Source organism: Hyaena hyaena, unplaced genomic scaffold (genome assembly GCF_003009895.1).
Source record: "Hyaena hyaena isolate Hyena2069 unplaced genomic scaffold, ASM300989v1 scaffold_18, whole genome shotgun sequence".
In the NCBI taxonomy this organism is placed as follows: Eukaryota; Metazoa; Chordata; class Mammalia; order Carnivora; family Hyaenidae; genus Hyaena; species Hyaena hyaena.
Window position 1 is genome coordinate 2000292 of NW_024080649.1, and position 26228 is coordinate 2026519.

Below are 26228 nucleotides of genomic sequence, written 5' to 3' on the forward strand. Positions count from 1 at the left end.
GCTCTGGCTATGAAGCCCTGTTTTTAATATTCAGAACAGATGGTCATCTTTAATGCTCAGGTGGGCTGCAGTTGAAACCTTATATTTTATAAAATGGGCAATGTTCAGTTAAGGATCTCAGTTTAGTTTACAGCACTTGGGATTGTTTTCTTATACATTTTGTATTGTAAAACCTTTTGTAGGAGTATAGTGCTCCTTACACAAATAACAAAGAGGAGCCAGCAATTCAGGTTCCTTAGTTACAGTGCTGAAATAATAAACGGTGACAGGTCAGTGTCCTTGAAATCTGCCTGAGTTTTCCTCTGCCTGGGGCAGGTGTGGGGCCCCTCACTCTGGGGTCCAAAGCTAAGGACACATTGGCTTTTGAAAAGTCCACTTGGTTAGAACCTTTGTTTATTTTACGGAGGAGTGAGTAGAGTTCCAAAATTCCTCCTGAATCATCAGTTCTGTACCCTCTAATGGGTGCAGAGGACATTCCACGGTGTCTGCTGAGTTCAGGACAACTGGCCTGCCCAAATGTGTGTGAAAAGTGGGCAGAAAGTCCCCTTTAAAATTCGAGCCGGATTTTTTGTGTGAGGGCCTCCTGCCCCCTAGTGTCCTTTGGGGATACTGCAGTATAGTCCATCAAAACAGCTTGTGATTTTGCCACCTGATACTCCTTGTGTCAAGCTGGAGGGGAGCTAGCATCCTTAGATGGTACCACCTGGTACAAACGTGGCCACTGAGGTCCAAGTATCTTGGGGGCTGGGGCCAGCACTCTCTGCCTCCCTGTCCCTACCAGGAGGGATAGGGGAAGGTAGAACATTGGGATCTTTACTCAAAAGCTCCCAGGAGTCATACATTGAAGGCACCAGGGCTTACATTTTTAAAAAGAAAGTAGGCCTGCTGTGGACATCCGCCCCACAGAATCTGAAGGCACGGGCCATAGCCACAACTCTCAGTGTGGCGCTCGGTGCTACTCAGGAGGCCCAGATCAGACCGTTGGGAGCAAGGAGACATGTTTCAACCCCCAGTCCTGCGTGCAGGGTCCAGCCATCATCTTTGGGGTGAACAGGCAGGGCAATAACTGGGAAATGGAGCTGGGGCTTGAGCTCCTCTAGGTGCTTTCTGAGAGCTTTGACAAGCCAGAAAGAAGCCACCTGGTCAAGGGTGCTGGTTTTCTGGATGCAAGAGAGTCATGTTCGACGTTAGCCAGCTCTTACCTCCTGGCTCCCTCACCTACAAACACACCCACTCTTTGGGGGCCTGTAGCACAGTCCGAGACGGGTCACTAACAGGCATCAAACTGGTGTAGTCATCAGGGGCTAACTGCAGAAGGGAACGAGATTTAGGAGAGGAAAATCCAGGCTCAACCAGGTTCCCAAGCCCTCCAGCCACACCTCACCTGATAAGCCTGGAAGATGCTGAGCAGATCCTTCATACCAGCAGTATATGGGACACCCTGCATACGGACCAGGGCTCCTGGCTGGGACAACACTGAGGTGGAAGCAGAGGCCAGGGCAGCAGAGGGTGTGGTGAGGTAGCCCACGGTGGTGGGGGAAACGGGAGGGCTAGGATGGGAGAGGCAGGAATTTAGGAGTGCAGTCCCATTTATGGCTTAGACCAAGCCCTGCTTCCCTCTTTCTTTGCCTCTGCCTTGTGCTTAGTTCAGTTCTTCCTGCCTGAAACCTTTGCCTCTACAGAGTCCGCTCCATTCTCATTTGTAGATGGCATCAGCCAAGCCGTAACTGTCACTCCATTGTCCATCTTAGAATAAGTCTGAGCTCTAACAGACCCTGGATTATCTGGCGCAGGAACGGGATCATGACCCTCCCCCAAACCAGGGTGGGGGCATGACTAGAGTTTTCTTAGCAGCAGGTACCTGGGGTAGTAAGCTGTGTAGTTCATGTAGAGTTGAGTGGGTGGCCCTGGGTAGTAGGCAACAGGGGTGGGGGCAGCAGGCACCCTGGCAGCCGGGAGCAGCGCTGAAGAGGGATACAGAGCTGCCGTCTCAGTGGGAATGAGTGTTGGGGTGGCCTGGAAGGTGGCGTAGGTGGGTGGTGAGAGGCCTGGAGGCAGAAGTAGAGAGTACATCTGCAGGGAGCCCAGCACTGCCCTGGATGAGGCAGCCAGAAAGGAGTCCCCACTGTAGAAAGTGAGAGTTACAACAGCTTGGCCCCCACATGCCTCCTTTCCCCAGCTCCTGAGACACTCACAGGGCAGCTTGCAGGGTGGAGGGGACATGCCACTACGGCCCAAGGTGCCCCCCATCAGCACACGGCTCATCTCCTCTGTGGAGCAGGGGACCACTTCCACGTAGCGTTCCTTCATCACTTTCTTATGGCAACGCTGAGCAGCAGCTAAGGCCCGCTCTGCCGATGTCATCTGGATAAAAGCATCACCCGACGGCCGGCCCTGTAAACATGGTGGTCTTGTAAGCAACCTGTCATACGCAAAAGTGCCTTACTCCCAACCACACACTCCTCCCTAATTACACACGTCTCCCCACTGGCAGCAGCCTCACCTGCTGATTGAGCACCATGTGCACGCCGTGGGGCCGGATGTCAGCAGCTGCCTCCCCCAGAAAGCTAAGGATGTCTTCAATGGTGGCTGTGTAGGGCAGGCCTCGAAGGCGTACACAATCTCTCCCAGTCCCAGCTGCCAGTGGGAAGGGGATAGGCAGCAGTGGAGCCGTGAGTGTGGGAAGGAGTGGGCTGGATGCATAGCGGTTCAGGACCTGGTAAGGAAGGCAGCAACAGGCTGGTCGTGCCAAGTACGGCCGGTGCACAGGGGGTGGGAGGGGCACCCTAGAGAAGCACACGGAGGGTAAGGGAAAGCCCTGGTGCTCACCTGCTGCACCTCGGCCGCAGTGCTCCTGAAGAGTTCAATGTATCGCTTACCCAGTATGCCCTTGTGCCTGCGCAGTGCAGCCTGTGCCAGCTCCTCGCAGGCAAAGAGGGCAAAGGCATCACCAGTGGGCCGGCCGTCAGGGTGGCGCACAAAGAGCAGCCCATCAGCACCCCCAGTCACCGGGCACTCTGGCCCCAGAAAGCCTAGCACGTCTGCCGGCCCAGCCGAGAAGGGTAGTCCCCGTAGCCGCAGAATCACTTGGTCTTCCCGTGACAGGAAACGAGCCACCTCTAGTGATGTGCCTTGGTGGGAGGCATGGGAGTCACCCACTGACTTCATTTGTGCCCTTCCAAATACCCACCTAACACCTGGCACAGGGGAGCACAATGGCAGGGGGCGGGCAAGTGGGACATGGATCAAGAACAAAGGGGAGCTAGGCGCTGTTGGGAGCACACTCACCCCCTGCAATCTTGACAAACTCCTCTCCTGTTGCTTTATATACCTGTGGATACAGTGGGGGCAGTCCGTGGGTCTCCAGCCCGGCTGGCCTCGGCTCTGCCCTTCTTCACTCCCAGCCGAGAGCCCCACCTCAATATAGCGGACACCCATGTGGTGTTTGTGTCTCTGCAGCGCTAGGTCCCGCTGCTCGCTGTCCACAAAGCGGATGAGGGCCTCGCCATTTCTGCGGCCCTGGGCGTTGAGGCAGAGCGCTACACCACCCCTGCGGAGCCAGGGCTGGGTTAGTGCTTCCTAGGCAGGCCTGCCCTCCTGAGCCCACCCATCCTGCCTGCTATACCCACCGGGCAATGTTGAGTCCTTTGAAGAATCGAGCCACGTCCTGGTCAGATGACTGCCAGGGCAACCCACGGGCCCGAACTACAGTCTCACTGTCCACCACATCGGCCTTGCTGCTGTGGGGGCAGGGCACGGAGTCAGAGCTGTCCAGCTATTGTCACCCCCACCCCTGCCGCCACACTCACCAAGGACCTGTCTCATATTTCTGCTTTACCACCTCTGCCTTCGAAAACAATTGACCTGAGAGGAGATGGCATGGGGGTCAGCAGGGTCTGGTGGAGGGGGTCTCCCCACCAAGCTCTGCAAAAAGAGGACAGTTGAGGGGGATGAGGAGGTGACAAAGGAGCATCTACCTGTGGTCTCTCAAAGAAGGTAACCAGTGGGGAGGGGAACTTTGAGAAAGTTAAGAGGTAGACATGCACCCAGTTCTGAGAGCAGGTGACAGGTGATGAGGGGAACCTTACCACTGGGCCCTTCGAGCAGATGGAGGATGACAGCTACCATTGTCTTCACTTCCCAGACCCCAAAGTCATCCTCTGTGGCATCTGTCTCCAGCCCCAAATCTATGAGCAGAGAAGTAACAGCGAGGAAATCCCAGCATGAGCACCAATCTTGGTCCCACCTAGGTCCAAGTCCCCTTCGTGGATAAATGCAGGACCCAGCAAACATTTGTTTTGATCCAGGTTGTATATGCCCTTACAAGTCACCATCCCAGATATATGCAGACATCCCATATTTCAAACGCACCCCAGCACAGACACAGAGGCATGTGCCCTCAAGGACTCGGCAGATAACGTAAACTTGCATGTGTTCACGTAACGCTCAGAATGCACATACTCAAGAACTGCCTGCAGCTTCCCCTCCACCCTAACCCTGCTGCGTCAGATACCCTGCGCCATGGTGGCCACGGTGAGCTCCCTGGCAGGGCGGACGCTCGGGTGCTGCACATGGAATTCTCTGCGGAGGTCGTAGAAGGAGAAGAAGGTGTCGGGGAGCACCAGGTTCTGGGGGCACATGGGAGGGGGCATGAATGGAGGGAACTGAGCTGCCCTGCCCACCCCCACGATGGGGGTCCTGGGAACCCTACCCCCTGTTGTGCCCTCAGTGGCATACCTTCCTGGAGGCCTCAGGGTGCAGGACCTGTCGCAGCAGCTGCTGCCCATCAGTGCATAGCATGTAGGGGCCCCCGCCCAGCAGAGCCACATCCCCGCTCACCAGCTGTGAGAACTGGGGATAGGGAGTGGGGAGAGAGACAGACACAGACTCACAGCTGGGTGGGCAGGAGGAGGGAGGGCACAGGCTGCAAAGCTGGTTCAGCTAGATGTTCAGCCCTACCCTGCCTGGGGAGGAGGTGGCCACACCTGTTGGGCCTGGCTCTGTGTCCCTTTTCTCCCCCAATCCACGGTCACTTCTTCCAGGCCAAATGGGGGCAGTCACATATCACCCAAGCCCCCATCACACACACACTCCAAGAGTCTGGAGTGGTGCCAGAGCAAACACCTGGTGGAGTGGGACAAGCAGGTGGGAAGGGGCGGGGCAAAGCAGGTTAAACCTGTCCCTGACCAGGCACCACCCTCAGACAGGTGGGGGAGGCCCAATCCTGCCTGAGGCCCAGCTGGCTCATGGTCAATGGCAGCCCCGCCTCTAAGTCTGACCAACCAAGGGGCAGAGAAAATCCAAGGACAGAGCCCCATACCTGGACGCCAGGGGCAGCATGAGCTTTGACCCACACTATCGACCGGCTGGCACGGGGTTGTTTACTCATAGAGGGGGTGGCACTCCTCGCCCAGCCCCCAACAGCCTTCCTCCCGCTGGAGAACAGGTATAAGCACTAAGCCCAGGCCCAGAGCAAGCCAACCCAGTTCTCCTTCAGCACACTCCCCAAGTAGGGGTTAGCCTGGGAGCCCTTCAGGAACAGACTCAGGTTCAACATCTCTGTACCTAAATCAAGAACAACCAGAGGAGTTGTTGAGAAATGAAAGAATTTATCCGTGTAAAGCACTTAAACTCATTACACTGAAGAGTCAGGCACAGGGGAAGTGCAGTAGTGAAGGTAAGAAAAAGAAAACAGCAATGGGAACCGCCTCCCACTCCAGCCAGGGCTGGGAGGCACGCTGGGCCTTTGCACTCAGGAGTCAGGTCGCCTCCAGGCGGGGTCCGGACAGCGCCCACGCCTGGCCAGACGGCCGGGACAGGCCTAGACGAGCAGCTTACACCTGGCGGCTTCTGCCTCTGAGGCCGACCCCGCCCTACGCCCCCGCTCCAGCGTCTCCTATGAGGGTGGGTGGGCCAAGGACTCAGGCGGCAGGGACCGTGACCTGTAGCCAAGACCAGGCCCCTCGGCCCTTTTGGCTTCCGACTACTATTCTGGAAGACCTGGCCAGGCAGGTTCCCAGGGGCGTCTGAGCCTCACAGCTACGCCGCCCGGGACTCTAGCAGGGGTCTCGCAACCTCCATCCCGCTGCTCAGTAGAAGTGGATCGCTGGAAAGGCTGCAAAGTAAGGCGCCCCCAGCAATGGCCGGCACACGCGGGAATCTCTGAAATTTTAAACAACAGGAACCCGTCCTACCGCCCAGGCCAGTTGATCGCAGCACGCCAGGCCCTGCCGCCTGCCTCCTCTCCCGCCGAGAAATGTCCCCGCAGCCCGGCCATGTCTCCACTCACCCGGCCCCAAGCACTCACCTGCTGCAGCACCTTGTCCAGAGGCTCGGCCCGCGCCAAGCTGTCGGCACTCAGGCCGCTCGCCTCGCGGCACTGCGGGCTCAGTGCGGCCGCCTCAGCGCGAACCAATGACTTGTGCAACGTCCCCACCTACAAGCGGCGGGAGAAACCGATCAGCCACTGTTCGCCTCGGATCCTGAAACTCCCTGGGCACCCCGTTGCCGCCTTTCCGTCGTACCTGACGGCTCAGCGGCTCCACCACTTGCCAGACTAGGAGAATTAAGTCGGTCTCGTCGGAGCCCAGGTCCGGCCCCATCGCACCGGCCGTGGCTCCGAACAGTACGACCAGGGGTCCAGGCCCGGGGCGGGGGTCGGTGGCGGAGTCTGAGGCGGGGTTCGAGTCCGGGGGCGGTGGCTGGGGAGGCGGCGGAGTCATGGCCGCAGAGGAAGGGGGCGCTCGGCCAGACACACGCGGACCGACGAGGCGCACGCACGCACCGGCCGACGGCAGACACGAATCAGCTTGGGCGGGACCCCGTGTGTCGGGGGCGGCACCTGCAGCCCGGCTGGCGCAGTGGGCGCCGCTGAGACCCGCCCGCGGAGCCCTGCGGGGCGGGGCGGCTGCTCGCCCCCGCCCTCTCTGGGCGAGTTACCTGTCCGCCTAGCCGGCCACGTGACAGAGGGCGGCCTGGGGAACGGAGGGGGAAGGCTGCTAGAGCCTAGAGCGGGGCACGCGCGCCCTGACGCCGGGTCCGGATTTGCGCTCACGGTCCAGACTCCCGCTCCACCAGCGGGCCCTGCCTGACTACTGGGGCGATCTCATCCTCCTCCATGTCCCTCCTCACCATGAGGCCTACGCCAAGAAAAATGCAAATACAGGGGCCTTCTGCAGTCCGTAAGGGTCACACAGGATTTATGAAAATCACCAGGAGGCAGTCTAGGGGCTGTGGGGGTCACGTCGGCCGGTCTGGGGATGATAGAAGTCACCAAAGGTCAAAGAGGGCGGTGAGTTATTGAATATCCACCCATAGGCGGGGGGCGGGGGCTGTCACCATAAGCCAATGGGATTGGGAGGAGGGGTCGGGGATCAGCAGAGGTCCTTAGAGCCACGGGGTCGGGAGACTAGATGTCACAGGTCAGGGCTTGTCCACACAGGTGTGAAGACTTGGCCTTAGCCTGGCTCCAGGAAGTGCCTTCGATGCCAAGACCCTGTAGGAGTTGTGCGGGCCTCCGTGCTTGGTAAGCAGGAAGCGCCCCATTCCAACTCCAGAGAGCGCCACTGGGAGACGGGGCTAAGCAGGATGGCCTGGCCTGGAGCCTCACCTCTACCCCACGTGGAGACTCCAGCCTGTTTTCGTCGCTCTCTCAGCTGACGACGGGCCCGTTGCCTGGAGATGTGAGCACACTGGCCACGTAATGTGCGCGTGAGGGCTGCAGATCCTCCGTCTCTTCATCCGAGACCAGCAACCCAATAAGGACAGTCCCGCGCGGAGGGTTCCCAGCACTCTTTCGCCCCATCGTGCTTGGTGAGGCTCCTTTACGGCACGTTTCCAGACTGCCCCGGACTACCCTAAGTTCTCCCATTTATGTGACTGAGAGACTGAAGAGTCCGGGGGGAAGAAGGGACGTGGGGTTGCCAAGCCCCCGCCAAAACTGAGGCGGGAGCCGCGCCACGCGCTTCCTAAGAGCTGGTCTCTCTGCGTCCGGACATTCGGGAGACGGTGAAAGAGCCCAGGGTGGAGGGGACGCTTCCGAGACCTTGTCCACTGAACCCACACTTCAACGGGTCCCTACTTAACGGATAAAGAGACTGAGGAGTCCAGTACGGAAGTGACTCGCGCCGGGACTCGGCGGTATGGAGGGAGTGGGGAGTAGACAGATCTTCCAGCCTCTCCGGGCGACTAGCGCTTCCCTCAGGTTTGGGCAGGTATCCGCCCCTTTGAGGACCGCCCACTCGGGCTCCTGCCCGCTGGTCCCCACTTGCGGAAGCGCTAGGCCAATCAGGCCCAGGGGGAGGGGGAAACGTAGCTCTTTGAGTCCTGCACCCTTTTAGATAAGACTGGAATGCCAAATATTTGTTCGAGGGGCGGGGCCCAACAGAAGTGAGGCTCCTCCCGTACCCTCCCTGTAGCGCGCGTGCGCCAGGCGGAGTTGGGCTTTCTTCCATCCAAGTCTTTGCAGTAAACTCTTCACCCTAGCGGCATTCCTAAAACTCCCTTGACATGCATTGTTCCTTGTCGGGGTCCTGTCTCCCGGCGTCACCACCCTGCCATCCGGGTACTACTTGGTCTCGGTCTCGGCCTTCCTGGCGCCCCCATCCGTTCAGCCTTCAAGCTAGGCCCTTCCGTATTTCTCCTGCCTGGGTCTCAACGTCGCCAGGTTTTCAGAAAAGCCACCCTTTTGAAGTGACCTGTCCAGTGTAGCACCTCTATCTGTCCTGGCAGCGTGGGGCGGCTCCCCTAAGTTCCTGTGCTCCCATCCGCGCACACTTTCCTGCATGACAATTCCCAATGCTTGAACTCTTCTTGAAACACTAAATTCTTTAACGTTAGAGCCCCTGCGTTGCCAAGCTCCTTTAATTATCTTCAGATGGGTCCTCCCAGATCACACCATTAATATTAAACAACATTCACTCCTTCCCCCCAAAACTAAAGTAACTTCTAATACAATACATCATTTATTGTCTCCCTACACCACCGCCACCCCGAACATCAGATCCTAAAGGACAGGCTCATCCCCAGACCCTATCAGTGAACCTGGCACATAGTACTTGCTCAAGACTTAATGAATGAATAAATAGTTGTCTAAGCACTTTGCACCTTCAGCCTTTGGCTATTTCAGCACTAGTAACCTTCCCTGGGGATAAGGGGTCTTTCCTTTAAGAGTCTTATCTGTACTATTTCTTCCCCTACCAACCCAGCCCTTGCCCTAGTTAACCCCTGCTCTTCCTCCAGGTTTTGTCCTCTGAAGGCACCTCCCTCTGTAGCAGGGGTCCCCATTGTAGTTTGAGATTTCTGTATTTCACTGGGAAATGTCTCCCATCCCAACCCAGCTACTAGAGTTCATGAATCGTTAATGAATGAATTGGAAATCAGGTATGTGAAAAGGGTGAGGAAGGCTTCAACAGTCCAGTCCACCGAGTTTTCCAAACTGTAATCCAGGTACATGGGGACAAGGAAATTGGTCCTGTGAGCCAGGCCACAAGCTTGTGGAATCCCATCCTTACCTTGGCCTTCGAAGCCTGCTACAAAGGCCACTAGTGCTCTAGCCTTTGGGATGTGCAAGTTGGGACAGATACAGAGGTGGAGATCCTCACATGGGGCCGGGAGTGTGACCATTCTTGTGGACCTATAGGGCGTCCAGGAGTGATGTAAAAGCACCCTCCTCTTTCCCTCCCAAGCCAGAAAATATCCTACCATGGGAGAGGATTCTTTTTTTTTTTTTTTAAAGATTGTATTTTTTAAGCAATCTCTACACTCAACGTGGGACTGGAACTCACAACCTCAGATCAAGAGTCCCATGCTCTACTGACTGCCAGCCAGACACCCTTATAGGGAGGATTCTACCCTGGGGTACCTTGTGGGATCCACAGAGGCGATCCACACTCCCAAGCTCAGGCCCATCCCCACCTCCGCAGCCCCTTGGCCCACAATTGGGCCAACCGCTACTGCCCCTTATCTCATCTCCTGGGCCTCCAGGGTAGCCAGTGCATTGGGCTCCATCCAGGTTCCCAGCTTTGCCATAGAGCTGTTGAGTGCCCACCAGAGGGCGCACTGACACTGTCCCCTGAACAAGGTGTTGGGGCCGGAGGCAGGATCTTGCACCGGAGAGCTCTACCTAGGGCAGTGCTCCAGGACAGAAGTGAAAGGGAAGACCCTTGACACTGCCTCCCTCCAGCTTGAGCATCTTTGTGGCTCCAGGCTTTGTGGACAGAAACCAAGTTGTTAAGCTTGGTTTTCAGGACCCTCAACCTCTCTTCCACTCCCACCAACCTTATACCGCAGACACACTTAGTGTGATTGTTCGGGTCTCCAGGCTGCTGCACATACTAAGCTCCCTGCCTGGAGCACCCAGGCTCCTATTGTTTCCCTGGCAAATTCCTACTTACCCTTCCAGACCTATCTCCAATAATTCTTCCTCCAGGTAACATTCCTTGATGCCTAAGCCAGATTGGATACCCTGTTCCGGGCCCCTGTTCAGACCTCAGAGTTTGGCCTCTCATGACCCCAGAGAGGCACTGGGAGAAGACGAATAGGAGCCTGATGTCCTGTGAGCTTTAAGGGAGAATCAGTTGGCCTCTAAATGGGCTCCGTTCGGAAGCCCTGGTCTTGGTTGGGTTGCCCTAAGCCTAGGCACACACCTGGTGCAGATAGGGAAGCTTAGAACTTGGTGAGCAAGAGGGAATGCAAAGGGCCCAGTAAAAAAGAAAAAAGGCAAAAGCTGTTGGCTGGATTCTCACCTGAGAAAGATACCACAACTGACCTGACTCCCTAGTCTCTGGCCCAGAGTGTTCTCCACGGGAATATTATCCCTCTTTCCCAATCTTTTCCAGAATCCACATCCAGCCTCTCAGTCCCTTCGCTCCTCCAGGTCTGACTGGCACTAGGACCATATCCTGGAAGGCCGAAGGGTTAGAGAAGGGGGTGTATCACTCATTCATTCAGTATAAGTTAAGCACCTGCTGTGTGCTGGTGGTAACTAGTAACCAAAGAAGGCAGTAGCACCAGTAATGGGCAGGTGAGGAGCTTGCTCTTCTGGCAATTATATTCTGCTGGATGCCAGGTAGGGTCTGCTTCAGAGCCAATCGATGATCATGTCTGGGCTGAGGCCTAAAAGTAGAGCTCAATTAAGTCCCCAAAAATGGGGGCTGCAGAGTGATCCCAGTGCAACAAGTGCAGAAGTCCTGAGAGAGAATGAGGTTATTTTTTTTTCAAAATGCATTTATTGTCATATGCATAAAAGCAAATAGCGAAGCATGCTGAAACATCTTGCGTTAAGCCCCAGTCTTGACTGCCATGGAGTAAAGAACACTAGATTTTCAAAACGAAATAAGTACGTAAATATGCTTACATCTTAAAATAAATGCATGTAATGTTTCTTACTAGCTCACCCATAAGCTGATGTTGGAACAGCTTGCTGTATAAAACTGAAGTGCACAGTGACATTTGTATCGTTCATCTACTTTAGGAAACAGTTTCTGAATTCTTTCCCCCTTTATACTGTATCAGTAAGGCAAAAAACAAGCCTTTGGAGCATTAAAAACAAATCTTCACCCAAATATCTATTGGTAACTTGAGGGACTTTTCAGTTATCTTGTGCAAGGATGAATAGATCAAACACGCTATTGAAGCTGGAAATGAGGGAGCTGGGGAAGCGGGGAGGTGGAAGTTGGGGGAAAAGGTCAGAGTCCCCTGCAGGGTCCTCACTCACTATGACTGAGTTGTATATGATGCATTCAGTAGGAGGGTTGTGTGTGGGGTTAGGCAGACAGTGATGGGCCTGATTTAATGTTTAGTGGTGCCAACCTGACACAGGGAGAGCAATTCTTAGGAATAAGGGCATAAATTGGGACATCAGCAAGGAGGCTACTTTGGAGATGAAAGTTTGGCATTGGGAAAGTAGAGCTGGCAAGACTTGGTGACCACCTGGTTGTAGGTCTGAGAATCAGAGAAGTATCTAGAGTCCAGGATGAACCCAGGTCTGCAGCCAGGGGTTTCATGTGGATGACAGGGTCATTGTGATAGGGGGACCCTTACCTTCTGACTCCTTCCCTCTCCACAGTGCCAGCACAGATCACTGTGACTAGGCCTTAACATCCTCTCCCCGATGGCCATGGTTCCTATCATCTGCAAGGCCTGTGGAACTGGGGCACCAGGGAACTGCTGCAAAGGACAGGGCCACCCTGTGAAGGGCCCATCATCACCTGAGGCTGATGGGTTGACAAGACATTCAGACTGGCCAATATCCAAGGCAGCCCAAGCCATCCTGATGTCTACCCTCCCTTCACTTAACTCTTGGCTATGGACTTCTGCTTGTCCCTCGTACTGACAAAATGAACTCTATGGTCTCTCACTGTGGGCCTGCAATAGATTGGTCCTTGCTAACCCCTCTTCTGGGGACTAGGATGGAGGGAGGAAGGAGTTTTGGGTCCTTTCCAGGGCTTGAGGTGGGAGATAGTTGGACCTTAAAAGAGTAAGGTACTCTGGGAGCACCTGGGTGGCTTAGTCGATTGAACATCCAACTTTCGCCTAGGTTATGATTTCACAGTTCGTGAGTTCAAGCCCCACATTGGCCTCACTGCTGTTAGCCCAGAGCCTGCTTAAGATCCTCTGTTCCCCTTTTACTCCCTCTCTCCAATTTGTGCAATCTTTCTCTCAAAAATAAATAAAAAAGATAAAAAAGAGGAAGAAGAAGAAGAAGAAGAAGAAGAAGAAGAAGAGTAAGATACTCCAATCACCAATGTTCTAAGAACACAGAAGGGCAGGCCAAAATGGTGAATACTTGCAGCACTCTGAAAAGCTAGAAAGGGTTAGCCATTGACCAAGAGGAAGGAAGGAAGGAAGGAATGGGCAGGCTAGAGGTCTTTAGACCAGCCAGGGGATGATCAGGGTGTTGTCTAGGCCTCAGGAGGAGGTGTGTGGAGGATCAAGATTCCAGTTTCCCTATCTTAGGGTGCTGGTCTCCCTATCCTAGGGTGACCCATAGTGCTGGCCGTATTGCCAGCGGTCCAATCTACCCACTCCGTTCGCTCTGATTCCGCTAGCTGGGAGTCTGTGTCGTCTCTGGATCCCCAGTTTGTCTGGGATGTGAGTGGTAGGTGGATTCCGAAGTCCCTGTCCTGCTCTGCTGGGGAATTTGCTGATGGGCCTTGGCGCAGGCTTCCGGTTCAAACGCACTTTCCACTGGGCGCGAGTATTGCTCAGCTTGGTGTTGTGGCTCCATACTGCGCCAACTAAAACAGGCGAGGAGCCCTCTCACTCAGAAGCGAAACACACTGACCTAGCCTCTACCTGTCCCGCCCCTATTCCTAAACCCTGGACAGACGCAAGGGGTCCCCTGACCCACGTGACATCGGAGCAGGGTGCGAAGAATCGGCGTAGGGTTTGCACAAAGGTCCTGGTCAGCTCCCGTTCCCCTCCCGTTCCCCTTAGGCCAAGAACTTTCCGACACTCACTTCTCCCCTTCTTCCCCTTGCTCCGACCAAGGTCTCTCAGCAGCGCTGAGCACTGGACCATGAATCCTCGCTCAGCCCAGCCCGTTCCAGATCCCAGGGCAGGGACGCACCAGGAATTGGGGTGAAGGCTGCGCCGCGTGGATTTTGGATGCCCAAAAGCCGTGCTGGGTATCCAGCAGCGGCGAGCTGGGTCTGACTGGTCGGGGACTGAGAGCTCAGAAGCCAGGCTGAGCTCGGATCGATCGATGCGCTCGGCGAGCAGCGAGGTCCAAGAAGCTGGCAGGGGATCCGCGGGGGCGAGGCGGCGAGCTCCAAATGGGAGGGACGTGCCTGGCGGTGAGTTTCTATTGGCAGGCCGTTTGGGGAAGGTGGTCCTGATTGGCCCGGCGACTGTGGTCGCCTGCGGGCGGTGGGGTTAAGCGCGTCGCCGCCGCCCCGGCCTAGGCACGAGCCCAGAGCGCTGAATCCGCACCCCTGGACCTGTAGCGGCCGTGGCACGCAATGGGTCTTCGCCTCTGTCCCTACTCTGCGGCGCTGCTCCTGGGTGGCCTCCTGTTCCTCCTGCTGCTCGTAGACCCGGCGCTCCCTGTCGGACGTCCCCCTCCGGTGGTGCTGGGTGAGGCGCGCGTCCAGTCGTGGGTCCGTTTGCTCTTGCGTCCAGCAGGACCGGGTGCGGGAGGGGCTGTCTTCCAGACCTGCATGTGCTCTAAGTGTGGGGCGCGGGAGCATATGACTGTCTTGTCACCTGGGTCGGTCCGTCCACCTCTCGCCATGCTGTGCGCGGGTGTGGTCAACCTCTGCTCACCTTCCCCTGTAAAATATGGAGTAAATGGGAGGGCTGCGGTGCGGTTGTTCATCAGCACTGCTGTCTACGTCAGTTCCAAGCTTTGCCTCGCTCTTTGCCCATTTTTTTAGCTGCAGAGACCGAGATCCTTTGGCCCCACTCCTGGGGTTCGTCGGGGGACATGGTGTTCTCGGAGTTAGTCCTCAGGGTCCTCATTGTTGATTTGGGCATGGCTAGGAGACTGTCTCTCTCGACTTTTCTAGCCCCGTCTGTTTCAGGAGGCGTTATTGAAAGGAAGCTTTTTGGGGAAAGAATGGCTCTCCTAGCCTGCCACCAAGACTTCTCCCTCCCCAAACTTATCAAATGGGTGCCATTGGCCTGAGGGAAGAGGCCTAAGGGAATCTGAGGGTGGCTAAAGACAGAGGTAAGGGTTGGGACAATGGCTATCAGCAGATGCCAGGCAACATCTTACCCTTGCCTGACCAATTTGGACTGGGCTATGTTGGATCTAGGTGACCTTCCCTGCTGACCCCTTGGCCCCTGGCCCCTGCAACTATACAGGAACCATAGTGTTTCCTCCTGGTGGTGGGCAGAGATAAGACTTCTCTGTCTTGGAGGCCTTGGATGCCTCATTCAAACATTGAGTTGGTGGCCAGCTAGGATTCTTAAGGGCAGAGACATGCTGAGGTATATGTCACATGTTGAGTCTGCTGCAGTATGACCCCCATGTTCTTTCTGATGGGAGTATTTCAATGTGGATGGTGCAGATCACAGAAGGGTAGGGTTGGCTGGCAGTGTGGTCCCTGCGGGGCCCTAGCAGGAGCTCTAGGCAAGGAAATCCATGGGATTTGGGCAGACTTGGCCCTGTGTTCCCTAAGTTTACAGGGATCCCTAGAGATGAGGTCTGTGTTGGGCAAGCACAAAGAGTCCACTTATCCAGTTAGGGAAGGCTTCCTGGAGTATGTGGCTAGAGGTGAGGCCGGGAGAGAGTTACAGGCAGAGGAAACTATATATCAGAGGGAGAGGGGTAAGCAATCCAGGATGTCTGAAATGGAGTTGGGGGAGGAGTGGATTGTGCAGGGCTTGTGACTAGTTGGCTCATCTAGACTTTATCCTGTAGGCACACAAGAACCCATGGGTAGGCCTAAGGAGTTCTGAGTATGAAGGCTGTGGCATTGGGAAATGTGTGGTCCCTGATGAGGCCCCTGATGTGTGGCAGCCTTTTTTCTTGGATTGGTGCTAACTTCATTCATTAATTCATTCAGTTCAGTTCTTGCTTATCCTAGGCCACAGCAGAGGAGCCTTATGCTACAACCAGAGTCACAGAATTCTAATCTGCCCGGCTTCGCAGAGAGTGCAGCTGTTGGCATTAATTCTGGGAAACCCCATGGTGGGCTGTGGAGAGTTGTTCCTAGACACAGAGCAAGGACCATCAGAGGATCAGCATCCAAGGGTGACCAGCTTCTATGAGTGAGACCCAAATTGGTGGTAGAGGAGGCAGAGACCAAAGACCTTGGGCAGGTGGAGAATGGCAAGAAGTCATTTCTACCCCAGCCTCAGTCTCCTCATCTGTAAAGTAAGCACAGTAAGGATGTTCTCTCCCAGTGTTATTTGAGGTGAAAGGTACATGGATGTCTTTTGTCCAGTTTTAAGCAAAAAGGGGCTTAGGAAGTGTCCACTGCTATTTTTAGAGGCCACACAGCTTGTCTAGGACAAAGAGCATTCAGGCACAGCAAATCTGGTGACTTCCTCTTTCAGCCATTTCCTTTTTGGTGGAGACAATGACCAAGGTCTCTGAACTGTTATGCTGAGGACTCCCCATTTCTGCATCTGTGTTGTTAAGGGAGGTGAAGGCAGGTGTCACACCTGCCTCTCATGGTTGTCCTGAGGACACTGTGAGATGATGCAAAAGGAGGGCATCCCCTGTGCAGGGGTGGGTTTGTAGAGCCCAAAGGATGCCCAAGAGAACCAAGAGCTGATGGTTCACTCAGTGATCATGGATCCTAAATGGTGATGGGCTTGGAAGATGTCAAGAGCATGGCATGTAGAAGCAGGTGAGGCCTGAAAGGTCAATGGGAGCAATATTCTGGGAAGGGCCTTGAATGTTGGGTGGTGAAGCCATGGGGATGGGTTTAAGTGTCACAGGGGCCAGAGGGCTCTGTGTATGTAAACTGACTAGACTGGCTTGGGCAGAGAGAAGTTATCCTTGGGACTTGTCACGCCCACCCCTACCTGGCTGTGGCTGGACGGGTGTGTTGTTTCAGGGTAGCCATCTCTGACACAGGGTCCAGGTGTGCTGAGAGCCTAGGGCCCTCCAGATGATCTGCCCTCTGCAAGATTACTGGGCTCTCAAGAGGCTGGCAGGTACCAGTATGAACTTCTCTCAGCTGTGTTTCGGTTCATTGCACCCCCCGACCCCTCCACAAGCCTGCCCTGGAGTGCCTTCTCTGGATTCAGTTTTGGCTAGTTAAGTGGCCCAGTGCTTTGTCCTGTTTCCCACTCCTTTGAGCTAACAAGGCCCTACTCTGTAGCCTGGGACAGCTGTAGTAAGAAGGCCTTTGGGTTCAAGCCAGAGGATCTCCAGCCTGCCAGGTCCAGGCCCTCATGAGTGTTCTGGGTCCCCCTGCAGTGCCCGGTGACTTGGGGAACCAGCTGGAGGCAAAGCTGGACAAGCCAACGGTTGTACACTACCTCTGCTCCAAGAGAACGGACAGCTACTTCACCCTCTGGCTGAACCTCGAGCTGCTGCTGCCTGTCATCATTGACTGCTGGATCGACAACATCAGGTGGGGGCTGGGGCACAGACTGGGGTGCTGCTCACCGAGCCTAAAGAAATTTCTAGAACCTATTTCTGTCTCATCCCCATGTCAACAGACCCTGAGATCACTGACTCCTTGCCCTTCTCATTTCCTCAGTCTAATCAGCACCACCTCTTCACGCTCGGAGACAGAACTTTCTTCCTCCCTTTCTTGTAGCTCTTGTCTCTACTCTCTCTAGTCCGTGCCTTGTGCTGTACACCCTCTGCGTGGATTCTTTTTCTTTTTCTTTTTTTTGAAGATTTTATTTATTTTTAAAATTAATTTACTTATTTTTTAATTTACATCCAATTTAGTTAGCATATAGTGCAATAATGATTTCAGGAGTAGATTCCTTAATGCCCCTTACCCATTTAGCCCATCCCCCTCCCGCAACCCCTCCAGCAACCCTCTGTTTGTTCTCTGTATTTAAGAGTCTCTTATGTTTCGTCCCTCTCCCTGCTTTTGTATTATTTTTGCTTCCCCTTTCTTATGTTCATCTGTTTTGTATTTTAAATTCCTCATATGAGTGAAGTCATATGATATTTGTCTTTCTCTGACTGACTAATTTCGCTTAGCATATCACCCTCTAGTTCTATCCACGTAGTTGCAAATGGCAAGATTTCATTCTTTTTGATTGCCGAGTAATACTCTATGTGTGTGTGTGTGTGTGTGTGTGTGTGTGTACACAACATTTTCTTTATACATTCATTTGTCAATGGACATTTGGGCTCTTTCCATACTTTGGCTATTGTTGATAGCATTGCTATAAACAATGGGGTGCATGTGCCCCTTTGAAACAGCATACGTGTATCCCTTGGATAAATACCCAGTAGTGCAATTGCTGGGTCAAAGGGTAGTTTTATCTTTAATTTTTTGAGGAACCTCCATACTGTTTCCAGAGTGGCTGCACCAGTTTGCTTTCCCACCAGCAGTGCAAAAGAGATCCTCTTTCTCTTCATCCTCGCCAACATCTGTTGTTGCCTGGGTTGTTAGCGTTAGCCATTCTGACAGGTGTGAGGTGGTATCTCATTGTGGTTTTGATTTTATTTCCCTGATGATGAGTGATGTTGAGTGTTTTTTTCATGTGTCTATCAGCCATCTGGATGTCTTCTTTGGAGAAGTGTTTATTCATGTCTTTTGCCCATTTCTTCACTGGATTGTTTTTTTGAGTGTTGAGTTTGATAAGTTCTTTGTAGATTTTACATACTAACCCTTTATCTGATATGTCATTTGCAAGTATCTTTTCCCATTCTGTCGGTTGCCTTTTAGTTTTGCTGATTATTTCCTTCTCTGTGCCGAGCTTTTTGTTTTCACAAGGTCCCAATAGTTCGTTTTTGCTTTTGTTTCCCTGGCCTCTGGAGACATGTTGAGTAAGAAGTTGCTGCATCCGAAGTCAAAGAGGTTTTCTCCTCTAGGATTTTGATGGCTTCCTGTCTTACATTTAGGTCTTTCATCTATTTTGAGTTTATTTTTGTGTATGATGTAAGAAAGTGGTCCAGGTTCACTTTTCTGCATGTCGCTGCCCAGTTTTCCCAGCACCATTTGCTGAAGAGACTATCTTTATTCCATTGGATATTCTTTCCTGCTTTGTCAAAGATTAGTTGGCCAGATTTTATTTTTAACTAATCTCTATATCCAACGTGGAGCTTGAACTCATATCCCTGATATAAGAGTCGCATGCTCTACTGACTAAGCCAGCCAGGCACCCCCTTAGATGTGGATTCTATGCTTCAGCCCTTATTCATAGCCTCAACATGGCCTCCGACCCTTCCCTTGCATCTGACTTGACCACTGGCCCCTCAGCTTCTTATTCCTCCTGGGACATACCGTGTCTTCATATCTTTATACATGCAGTTCTTTCAGCCTGGAATCTAGCTTTACCTGAGAAATTCCCTCGCATTCATGCTTTTAATTTTTTTTGATGTTTATTTATTTTTAAGAGAGAGAAGGAGAGAGTGAGCAGGGGAGGGGCGGAGAGAGAGGGAGACAGAGGATCTAAGCAGGCTCTGCACTGTTAGTGCAGACCCCAGTGTGGGGCTTGAGCTCACAAACTGAGATCACGACCTGAGCCGAAGTCATGCTTAACTGACTTAGCCATCCAGGCACCCCCACCCCCATTCACCCTTTAAAACCTGAGCCTGGTTCCCTGCCACTCCCGCAGTGCTCTTAGCCTTTCCTTCTTCCATGCCACATGTCTGTTCTCTTATATCCTTATCATTTGCCAAACTTTGTTTCCAAGGATGTTTCCCTGATAAGAAGACGATACTGTATTGGGAATTACCACTTGTTGAATACAGACACAGTCTGTGTTACATACTTTCTTTCATTTAGTCTTACAGCAACTCTATGAAACAGGCACTGTTTTCAACCTTGTTTACAGTTGAGGAAATCTGGAAGCTCAAAAAGGTTACAAAGTTGCCTAGGGTCACTTGGCTAATAAGTGGCAGAACCAAGATTCGGACCCAGAATTATGTGACCCTGAGCTAAGACTGAGCTCCCTGAAGGCAGAGGTTGTATCTCTTTTATCGTTATAGCAATAGAACCAGGAACAAATTTGTACTCAGTAAATGTTTGAGCTGAATGGAGTCTCACAAATTAATTTTTTTTTCTGAAGATGTGTTAGCTAGTTCTCCGGGTGCCTTGCCTTTCCCTGTTGTTTGTGACGCCTGCTTTGTCGACTCTTTCCTCTTTTGTATGTGATCAGGGTTATTTCTGGGCTGTTGATCTGCAATTCTATTTTTATACCAGAGACTCGGTCTCAGGTACTGCCAGTCGGAGGTGCAGGCTGATTTTGAGAGTGGCTTGTCTACCTTCATTGGACATCTGACTTGTTTAGCCTTTCATCTGGCACTGAGCTGCTTTGTCCTTGTAGAAAGTTGTCTACACTTTGCTGAGTGGCCATTGGGATAATCTACAGATTGCTCTAGAGAAAGTGGGCCCCCGGACCTATTATTTGGGTCAATGTTGGGTACCTTTGTCAGCTTTCTGTGGCTGATCTTCTGGGATTTAGGACTCAGGACCACCAGTGACTGCGGGTCTGGCCTGTATTTTCTAGGGCACATTTGCCTCCTTGGTATCAGGGAGGACAGAACCAAGTTCCTGGCTTAGTACAAAGCTTTCTTTCTGTCTCCCACTGTGCTACCCCATCATTTTTCCAGACCTTGCCGCCCCACCCACACAGCAGCCTTGGTGTTCAGGCCCTACGGTGGTGGTTTCTCTGTTTGGTTCTGTTGTATGCTGCACTTAACGATCTCCTTTGCCCTGTGATGCGTTGTGGTGGGTGGTAGGAGCTAAATCCACAGAGATGGGGAATGAGAGCCTGTAAGATTAGGCTACCTGCCTTTTGGGCCAAGCATAATGTTGATGGCAGAGCCAGGCCTGGCACTTCCCTTCTCCAACCAAATCCAAGATCTACATTCTGAGGTGGATGACACTGAGGAGAAGAAAATATTGCCTTGACAGGGGCCCTGGTTTAATCTTTGGAGTGAGTCTTGTTTGGGGTCCTCAGTTGGGCTTGGTTACTCTGATTTGTGCTTTATAAAGTTTGTTAGTTTTTAGTCTCCCCTATACTTCTTACCAGACATGAGAATAGTAAGGAAGTGTGGCTTAGGACACAGGGCAGTTTTAGGACACACCATGCTCAGGGTCATCTCTGGATCACCAACTCAATATCCCCACCCCCATCCCCGACAGGCTGGTTTACAACAGAACATCCCGGGCCACCCAGTTCCCAGATGGTGTGGATGTGCGTGTCCCTGGCTTTGGGAAGACTTTCTCACTGGAGTTCCTAGACCCCAGCAGAAGCAGCATGGGTATGTAACCCTTCCTCGTGCCGTCCAGGGAATGGAGCTGAAGGTTCTATATTTCTAGAGTGGGAGGAATGCTGTTAGTTTGAAATGGTAGCTTGTAAACTGTCTCTAATCACTGTAGGCACAGAGCCTTATAAGTCCTTCTTCAGGGATCTTTCTACAGTAGATGTCACAGTCTCCTTGTTGGGTATGCTGTGGGTGGCTGACACTGACTGTCCTTTCTGCAATTCCCATACATTTCTGTCTGCAGGTTCCTATTTCCATACCATGGTAGACAGCCTTGTGGGCTGGGGCTACACACGGGATGAGGATGTCCGGGGGGCCCCCTATGACTGGCGCCGAGCCCCAAGTAAGTGGTCACCCTTGCTTCTTCCCTGAGGTCTTTGGAGGTGGGGACGAGGAGGTCACAGCCACCAAGGGCCCTGGGCTCTCCCCTCCCCACAAGGCCTCTGGCGTCCAGCCTAGCAATGACAGCTACTACCCCTGGTCAATCTGTCCTGTCCTTCCCCACTCCTCACCCAAGGATTTCTGGACCTCTGAGCCCTGGGGAGAGATAACAAGGCTGTGAAGGGGGAAAGTAGCTCCTACGATTCCTCCCTTCCTGGAAAAGGAGGGGAAACTAGACCACTCCCAGTTGGATTTTAGCATTTTCCCCACCTGCCTAGTCCTGGATCTGGCCTGAAAAACATTCAATGGTTCAGGCCCCAGGACCCTTCCTTCCTGACCACCGCCTGGCTCTGGCCTACAGATGAAAACGGGCCCTACTTCCTGGCCCTCCGGGAGATGATCGAGGAGATGCATCAGCTGTATGGGGGCCCTGTGGTGCTGGTTGCCCACAGCATGGGCAACATGTACACACTCTACTTTCTGCAGCGGCAGCCACAGGCCTGGAAGAACAAGTATATCCGTGCCTTTGTGGCACTGGGTGCGCCCTGGGGGGGCGTGGCCAAGACTTTGCGTGTCCTGGCCTCAGGTAAGACCCTGCCTGACCCAGTGTGGGGGGCTGATGTCAGGGATGGTGCCCTCTCTTTCCTTCTGCAGTGTCCTCCTGGGCCACTCTCATGTCTCTTCTCCAGAGTGGTATGCTTTTCCAAACATCTCCTTTTCCAAAAGAGAATCTATCACTAATTAATTTCCTCTCTCTAGGTAATGTCTCTTGTTATCTATGTAAGTTTTCTTACAGCATGTACATGGAGTGTCACAACTGTTGGTCATTCAGGTACTGGCTTGTGCACACATGTATACACGTACACTATGCTCTGGCCTGGCTGGCCTAACTTGGTTTGACCCAAGTTAGGTTCTTTGGGGGAGCCTTCTCCCTTTCTTTTACCCTCATCTTTCCTTCTTCATACCCACCTTTGCCCCAAGGAAGAAAGGTTGGACTCCAGTTTCCTGTTTATGAATTGTACAATGGGGAGCCTCCCTGTTACACAGGGAGGAAGCAGGTGCAGATTTCTTTGGGCCTGCTTGCTCGGCAGTTAGCAGAGCCACCACCCCCCTCCCTGTTCCTCCCCAATTCATTTGGCTTTTCAGGGCTATCAGAGCCTGCCAGCTGTAGCTATGGGGCTTTCCTCCCTCTGCTAGGACTGGGGATGAACCCATGGTCCCTCACGTTAGGAGCCACGAGCCACTATGCCGAGCGTCTGAGGAACTTTCTTCCTCGTCATCAGCACTGCCTGACCTACTTGCTGGACAACTGATGGTTACAATCTGGTCAGACCCAGTGCCTCTCCCAGAAATGACCCTGGATTGGCTGGACAACGAGTCCAGATATAGTGAGGACTAATGACAGCCACCTACTCTGTCCAACCTGGACCTAAAAGGACAGATGTGAATATGCCTGAGTTTGAGACAGGGAGCCATGGTGAGGTTCAGGTCCTAGCCTTTCAGAGTTTCTCTGTGAGTCCCCTTAGGTCTCTGCCTCAGATTCTGGGAAACTGTTATGTCAGGTCCTGGCAGTCTGGATCAGGGGTAGGGTGGGGGTGGGGGGAGTAGTCAGCCCATAGCAGGGGGCTTTCCTTGCCTCAGGGGTCCTACAGCCAGACCTCATAAGGCAGAGCTGAAGTCCTGTTGGTCAGTCAGGAGGTGAGTTAATGGGTGACCATGGGTCCTGAATAGGTCAGGGGGCCCCTGTTTCCAAGTTCCGGCTCATTCCTCAGAGGCCTCCCTGGCTGTGGTGTTGGCATTCCTGTGTGGGACGGACTCTCGCTCTGCTTGCAGCCTCCCCTCCTGCCCCCTCTCTCCCAGGCCTGGCTGCCCAGGTCAGCGACAGGCAGGTGAGTAGGATACAACCAGGGCTGTCTGGCTGCAGATATGAGCCCAGGAAAAGAAAAATGTTTTCATAACTCAGTGTAAGAAAAGAGAAAGATGAATGTGTCCCTGGGCTGACATCCTGCTGAGTCACCTTCCATAAGGTCAGTGCCCACAAGCCTGATAACAAATGCTCAGAGGAGGGTACTGTTTACGCAATGAATCACCTTGTGGGTATGTGCTGCCTAAACCTCTGGTGAGGAAATGCAGAAGGAAAGAAACAAGTCATGGTCGTGTGCTTCCCAGATAGTGTGAACATACAGGGAACCATGGGGGAGTTATAATGAGGACGGCAGTGTAGAGGCGCTAGAGTGCTGACTGGGCCCCTGACTAGGGCCCAGCAAGGGGCCTGGTGGGGACCCTGCTGCCCAGCCAGCTTGCCCGGAGAGCACAGACTGAGAAAGCCCCCTCCCTGCAGGAGACAACAATCGGATCCCAGTCATCGGGCCCCTAAAGATCCGGGAGCAGCAGCGGTCTGCTGTGTCCACCAGCTGGCTGCTGCCCTACAACTACACCTGGTCTCCCGAGAAGGTCTTCGTGCACACGCCCACAACCAACTACACGCTGCGGGACTACCGCCAGTTCTTCCAGGACATTGGCTTCAAAGACGGATGGCTCATGCGGCAGGACACGGAGGGGCTGGTCAAAGTCACGGTGCCGCCCGGCGTGCCACTGCACTGCCTCTATGGCGCTGGTGTTCCCACGCCAGACTCCTTCTACTATGAGAGCTTCCCAGACCGAGATCCCAAAATCTGCTTTGGTGACGGCGACGGCACCGTGAACTTGCAGAGCGCCCTGCAGTGCCAGGCCTGGCGCAGCCGCCAGGAGCACCCAGTGTCACTGCAGGAGCTGCCGGGCAGTGAGCACATCGAGATGCTGGCCAACACCACCACCCTGGCCTATCTGAAACGTGTGCTCCTTGGGCCCTGATTCCTGTGCCGGGCAGGGCTGTGGGATGGCGTGGCCGTACCTGCTTCTCTTGGCTACCGTGGCCCGTGAGTTTAGCAGTTTGACTGTCTAAGGCCTTCAGTCTTGGGCTGTGAAATATCTGCCATTGGGAAGTGCTGTTTCTTATCCTTTCTCTGTGGGTATGAAGAAAGAAGAAATAGTCTGGACTCACTTGATGGATCCTTGCTGAAAAGAATGCTGCTGACAGAATTGCTGTGACCTCAGGACTGGCTCTGCAGGTGGACTGGCTGGCGCCTGGCCTCAATCCTGGACTGAGGGGCCATTTGTTCCTCCTACCCCTGTGGCCTTTTCATACTTAGCCACCGGGCCCTGGCCCCTCAGCCTTCCTTGAGGGGTATTACTGAGGTGTGGTTCCTGTCCCAAAAGGTCCCAGGGATGGGCTCCTGGTCCCTAGGGTGATCCTTCCCACATACTGGCCACAGGTAGGCTTGCTAGTGGCTGTGGGTGGCTGGAGCTGCTGGCTTCCCTGTGACCTAGAGGCAGTCTGGTTCCTCCTGCAGGCAGGGGCAAGTTGTGTTCTTCATGGTTCCCAGGTCCTGGGGCATTCACTCCTACCTCCCTCACCTCCAAGAACAGCCTAGCTCAGGATTGGGCAGCATATGGCCCTCTAGTTCTTGGGGGCTATGTTCCAGGAGGCTTGACTCCCGTGGCTGGGCTGTTACCCACAGTATTGATGCTGGCTTGCTTCCCTCTGGGAATGTGGTTCAAAGATGAGAGCAGGGCCCGGTGCCATGGCCATTTAGGTACTCATGAAGAAAGAGAACTCAAGGAAGCAGCTAAGGCCGCTCCGGGCCACCTTGAGCTGCCCTCTTGCTAACTCCACCACCACATTGCCACCCTGCCCTAGGGTTTTTCTAGCACCCATGTGGGCTGGCACAGAGCTGAGAGGAGGTAGGACTCTTGCCCATTTTGCCCAGCACCTACCCCCACCAGGCAGCTCAGTGGCGTTTGGTCTGCAGAGACCAACCCAGATGCTTGAGTGGGCCCCTGAGAGAGCCAGGTGCCTTGGGGCTCCCCTGGTAGTTTTCTTTCTGTTCCAGAGGTGCTGCATGGGCAGGGATGGAGAATCTGGATCTACCTTGGTGGCAGTGATCTCCAAGTGGTCAATGGCTACAAGCCAAGACTTGAGTCTAACCTCTAGGCCCCAGAGCTACAGTCAGGCTGGACTGTGCTGATCTCCCACAAGATTTCTGTGGAGCTGGATTTTTTTGTATTGTGAACATAACCCAGCATCTCTCTCTCTTTTTAGTCCTGAGTGGTGTGCTCCATATGGGGCTCTGAGCAGGCTGTACTTTGATTCTGGCAATAAAAATATTCTGGATGCTGTAAAGTGCCTTGGCTTAGAGTCTGTTTGGAGCCTGAGAAGAGAGAGGTAGTGGAGGGGTGAAGAGGCTAGAGAGGTGGGTACTCAGGGGCTAGACCTTTCCTGGGGCCTTGATGGGTTCTCTTGGTGCCAAAGTATGGCACCTGTGCACCGATTTGGGCTTTATCCTCCTGCCCTCTCTCCTGGAATCTATTTCCCCTCCTGAAACTAAGAACTAGGACCTGAAGCATTCCCAGTGGGAGTCGGCTCCTGCCCTTCCCTCTACTCCTGCTTGGTCTGAAAACCCCACATGCTGCCCCATAGCTGGGGGCTAAGGACAACCCTGCAGGTCACCCTGGCTGGACTCTCCTCCCCAGCCTTTTTGTCCTCTCTCAGCTTTCAGGTCTCAGCATCTTTTGACCCTAGAGTTCTTTTTAGGACGCCACCCTTCTTCTTTGTTTCTTCAGTTTGTCTACCCACCATCTGTCCCTCTTTGCAGACAGACAGAGACTGACTGAGGAGGAGAGACTAGGCTGAGACTAGGCGTGGATAGAGATCAAGATGGGCAGAGATAGGGACCAAGACTGGGAACCAAGTGGAGATGGATAAAGACAGAGAAACAGAACCCGAGACAGGGATACATGCATAGGGATGGCATCCAAGGCTGAATTCTATGGTGCGTAGAGTGAGGGTTGGGGGCAGTGGGGTGGTGGGAAGCCCCAGTTCCTGCTCTCTCCTCAGGGCCAGGGCCGAGCCAACCTGGGCTTCAGGCTTCAATACACCCTGGGCCACTAG

At 53.6% G+C, this 26228-nt stretch overlaps 2 protein-coding genes across 6 annotated transcripts; one reads left to right on the plus strand and one right to left on the minus strand.

Moving 5' to 3' along the window:
• Positions 1-373: 373 nt before the first annotated feature.
• On the minus strand, positions 374-6833 carry ESRP2 (epithelial splicing regulatory protein 2). 4 transcript variants are annotated; one of them, XM_039221769.1, is made up of 15 exons: positions 6525-6827; positions 6308-6436; positions 4738-4851; positions 4514-4628; positions 4089-4187; positions 3810-3864; positions 3630-3737; positions 3418-3550; positions 3289-3331; positions 2830-3131; positions 2504-2716; positions 2196-2394; positions 1862-2048; positions 1385-1550; positions 374-1308 (listed from the first exon to the last, which is right to left on the minus strand). In XM_039221769.1, exons 1-15 carry the CDS (start codon positions 6720-6722, stop codon positions 1219-1221), a joined length of 2151 nt encoding a protein of 716 aa, XP_039077700.1. In that variant the 5' UTR covers positions 6723-6827; the 3' UTR covers positions 374-1218. The 4 variants fall into 4 exon arrangements, with proteins under 4 accessions (XP_039077700.1, XP_039077692.1, XP_039077715.1 ...); XM_039221761.1 differs by having other exon boundaries at positions 3630-3740; XM_039221784.1 differs by having other exon boundaries at positions 3630-3767.
• Positions 6834-13882: 7049 nt separating this feature from the next.
• On the plus strand, positions 13883-25460 carry PLA2G15 (phospholipase A2 group XV). 2 transcript variants are annotated; one of them, XM_039223574.1, is made up of 6 exons: positions 13883-14076; positions 16874-17030; positions 20736-20854; positions 21102-21200; positions 21600-21824; positions 23580-25460. In XM_039223574.1, exons 1-6 carry the CDS (start codon positions 13962-13964, stop codon positions 24089-24091), a joined length of 1227 nt encoding a protein of 408 aa, XP_039079505.1. In that variant the 5' UTR covers positions 13883-13961; the 3' UTR covers positions 24092-25460. The 2 variants fall into 2 exon arrangements, with proteins under 2 accessions (XP_039079505.1, XP_039079512.1); XM_039223581.1 differs by having other exon boundaries at positions 21725-21824; positions 23580-23973.
• The last annotated feature ends 768 nt before the right edge of the window (positions 25461-26228 follow it).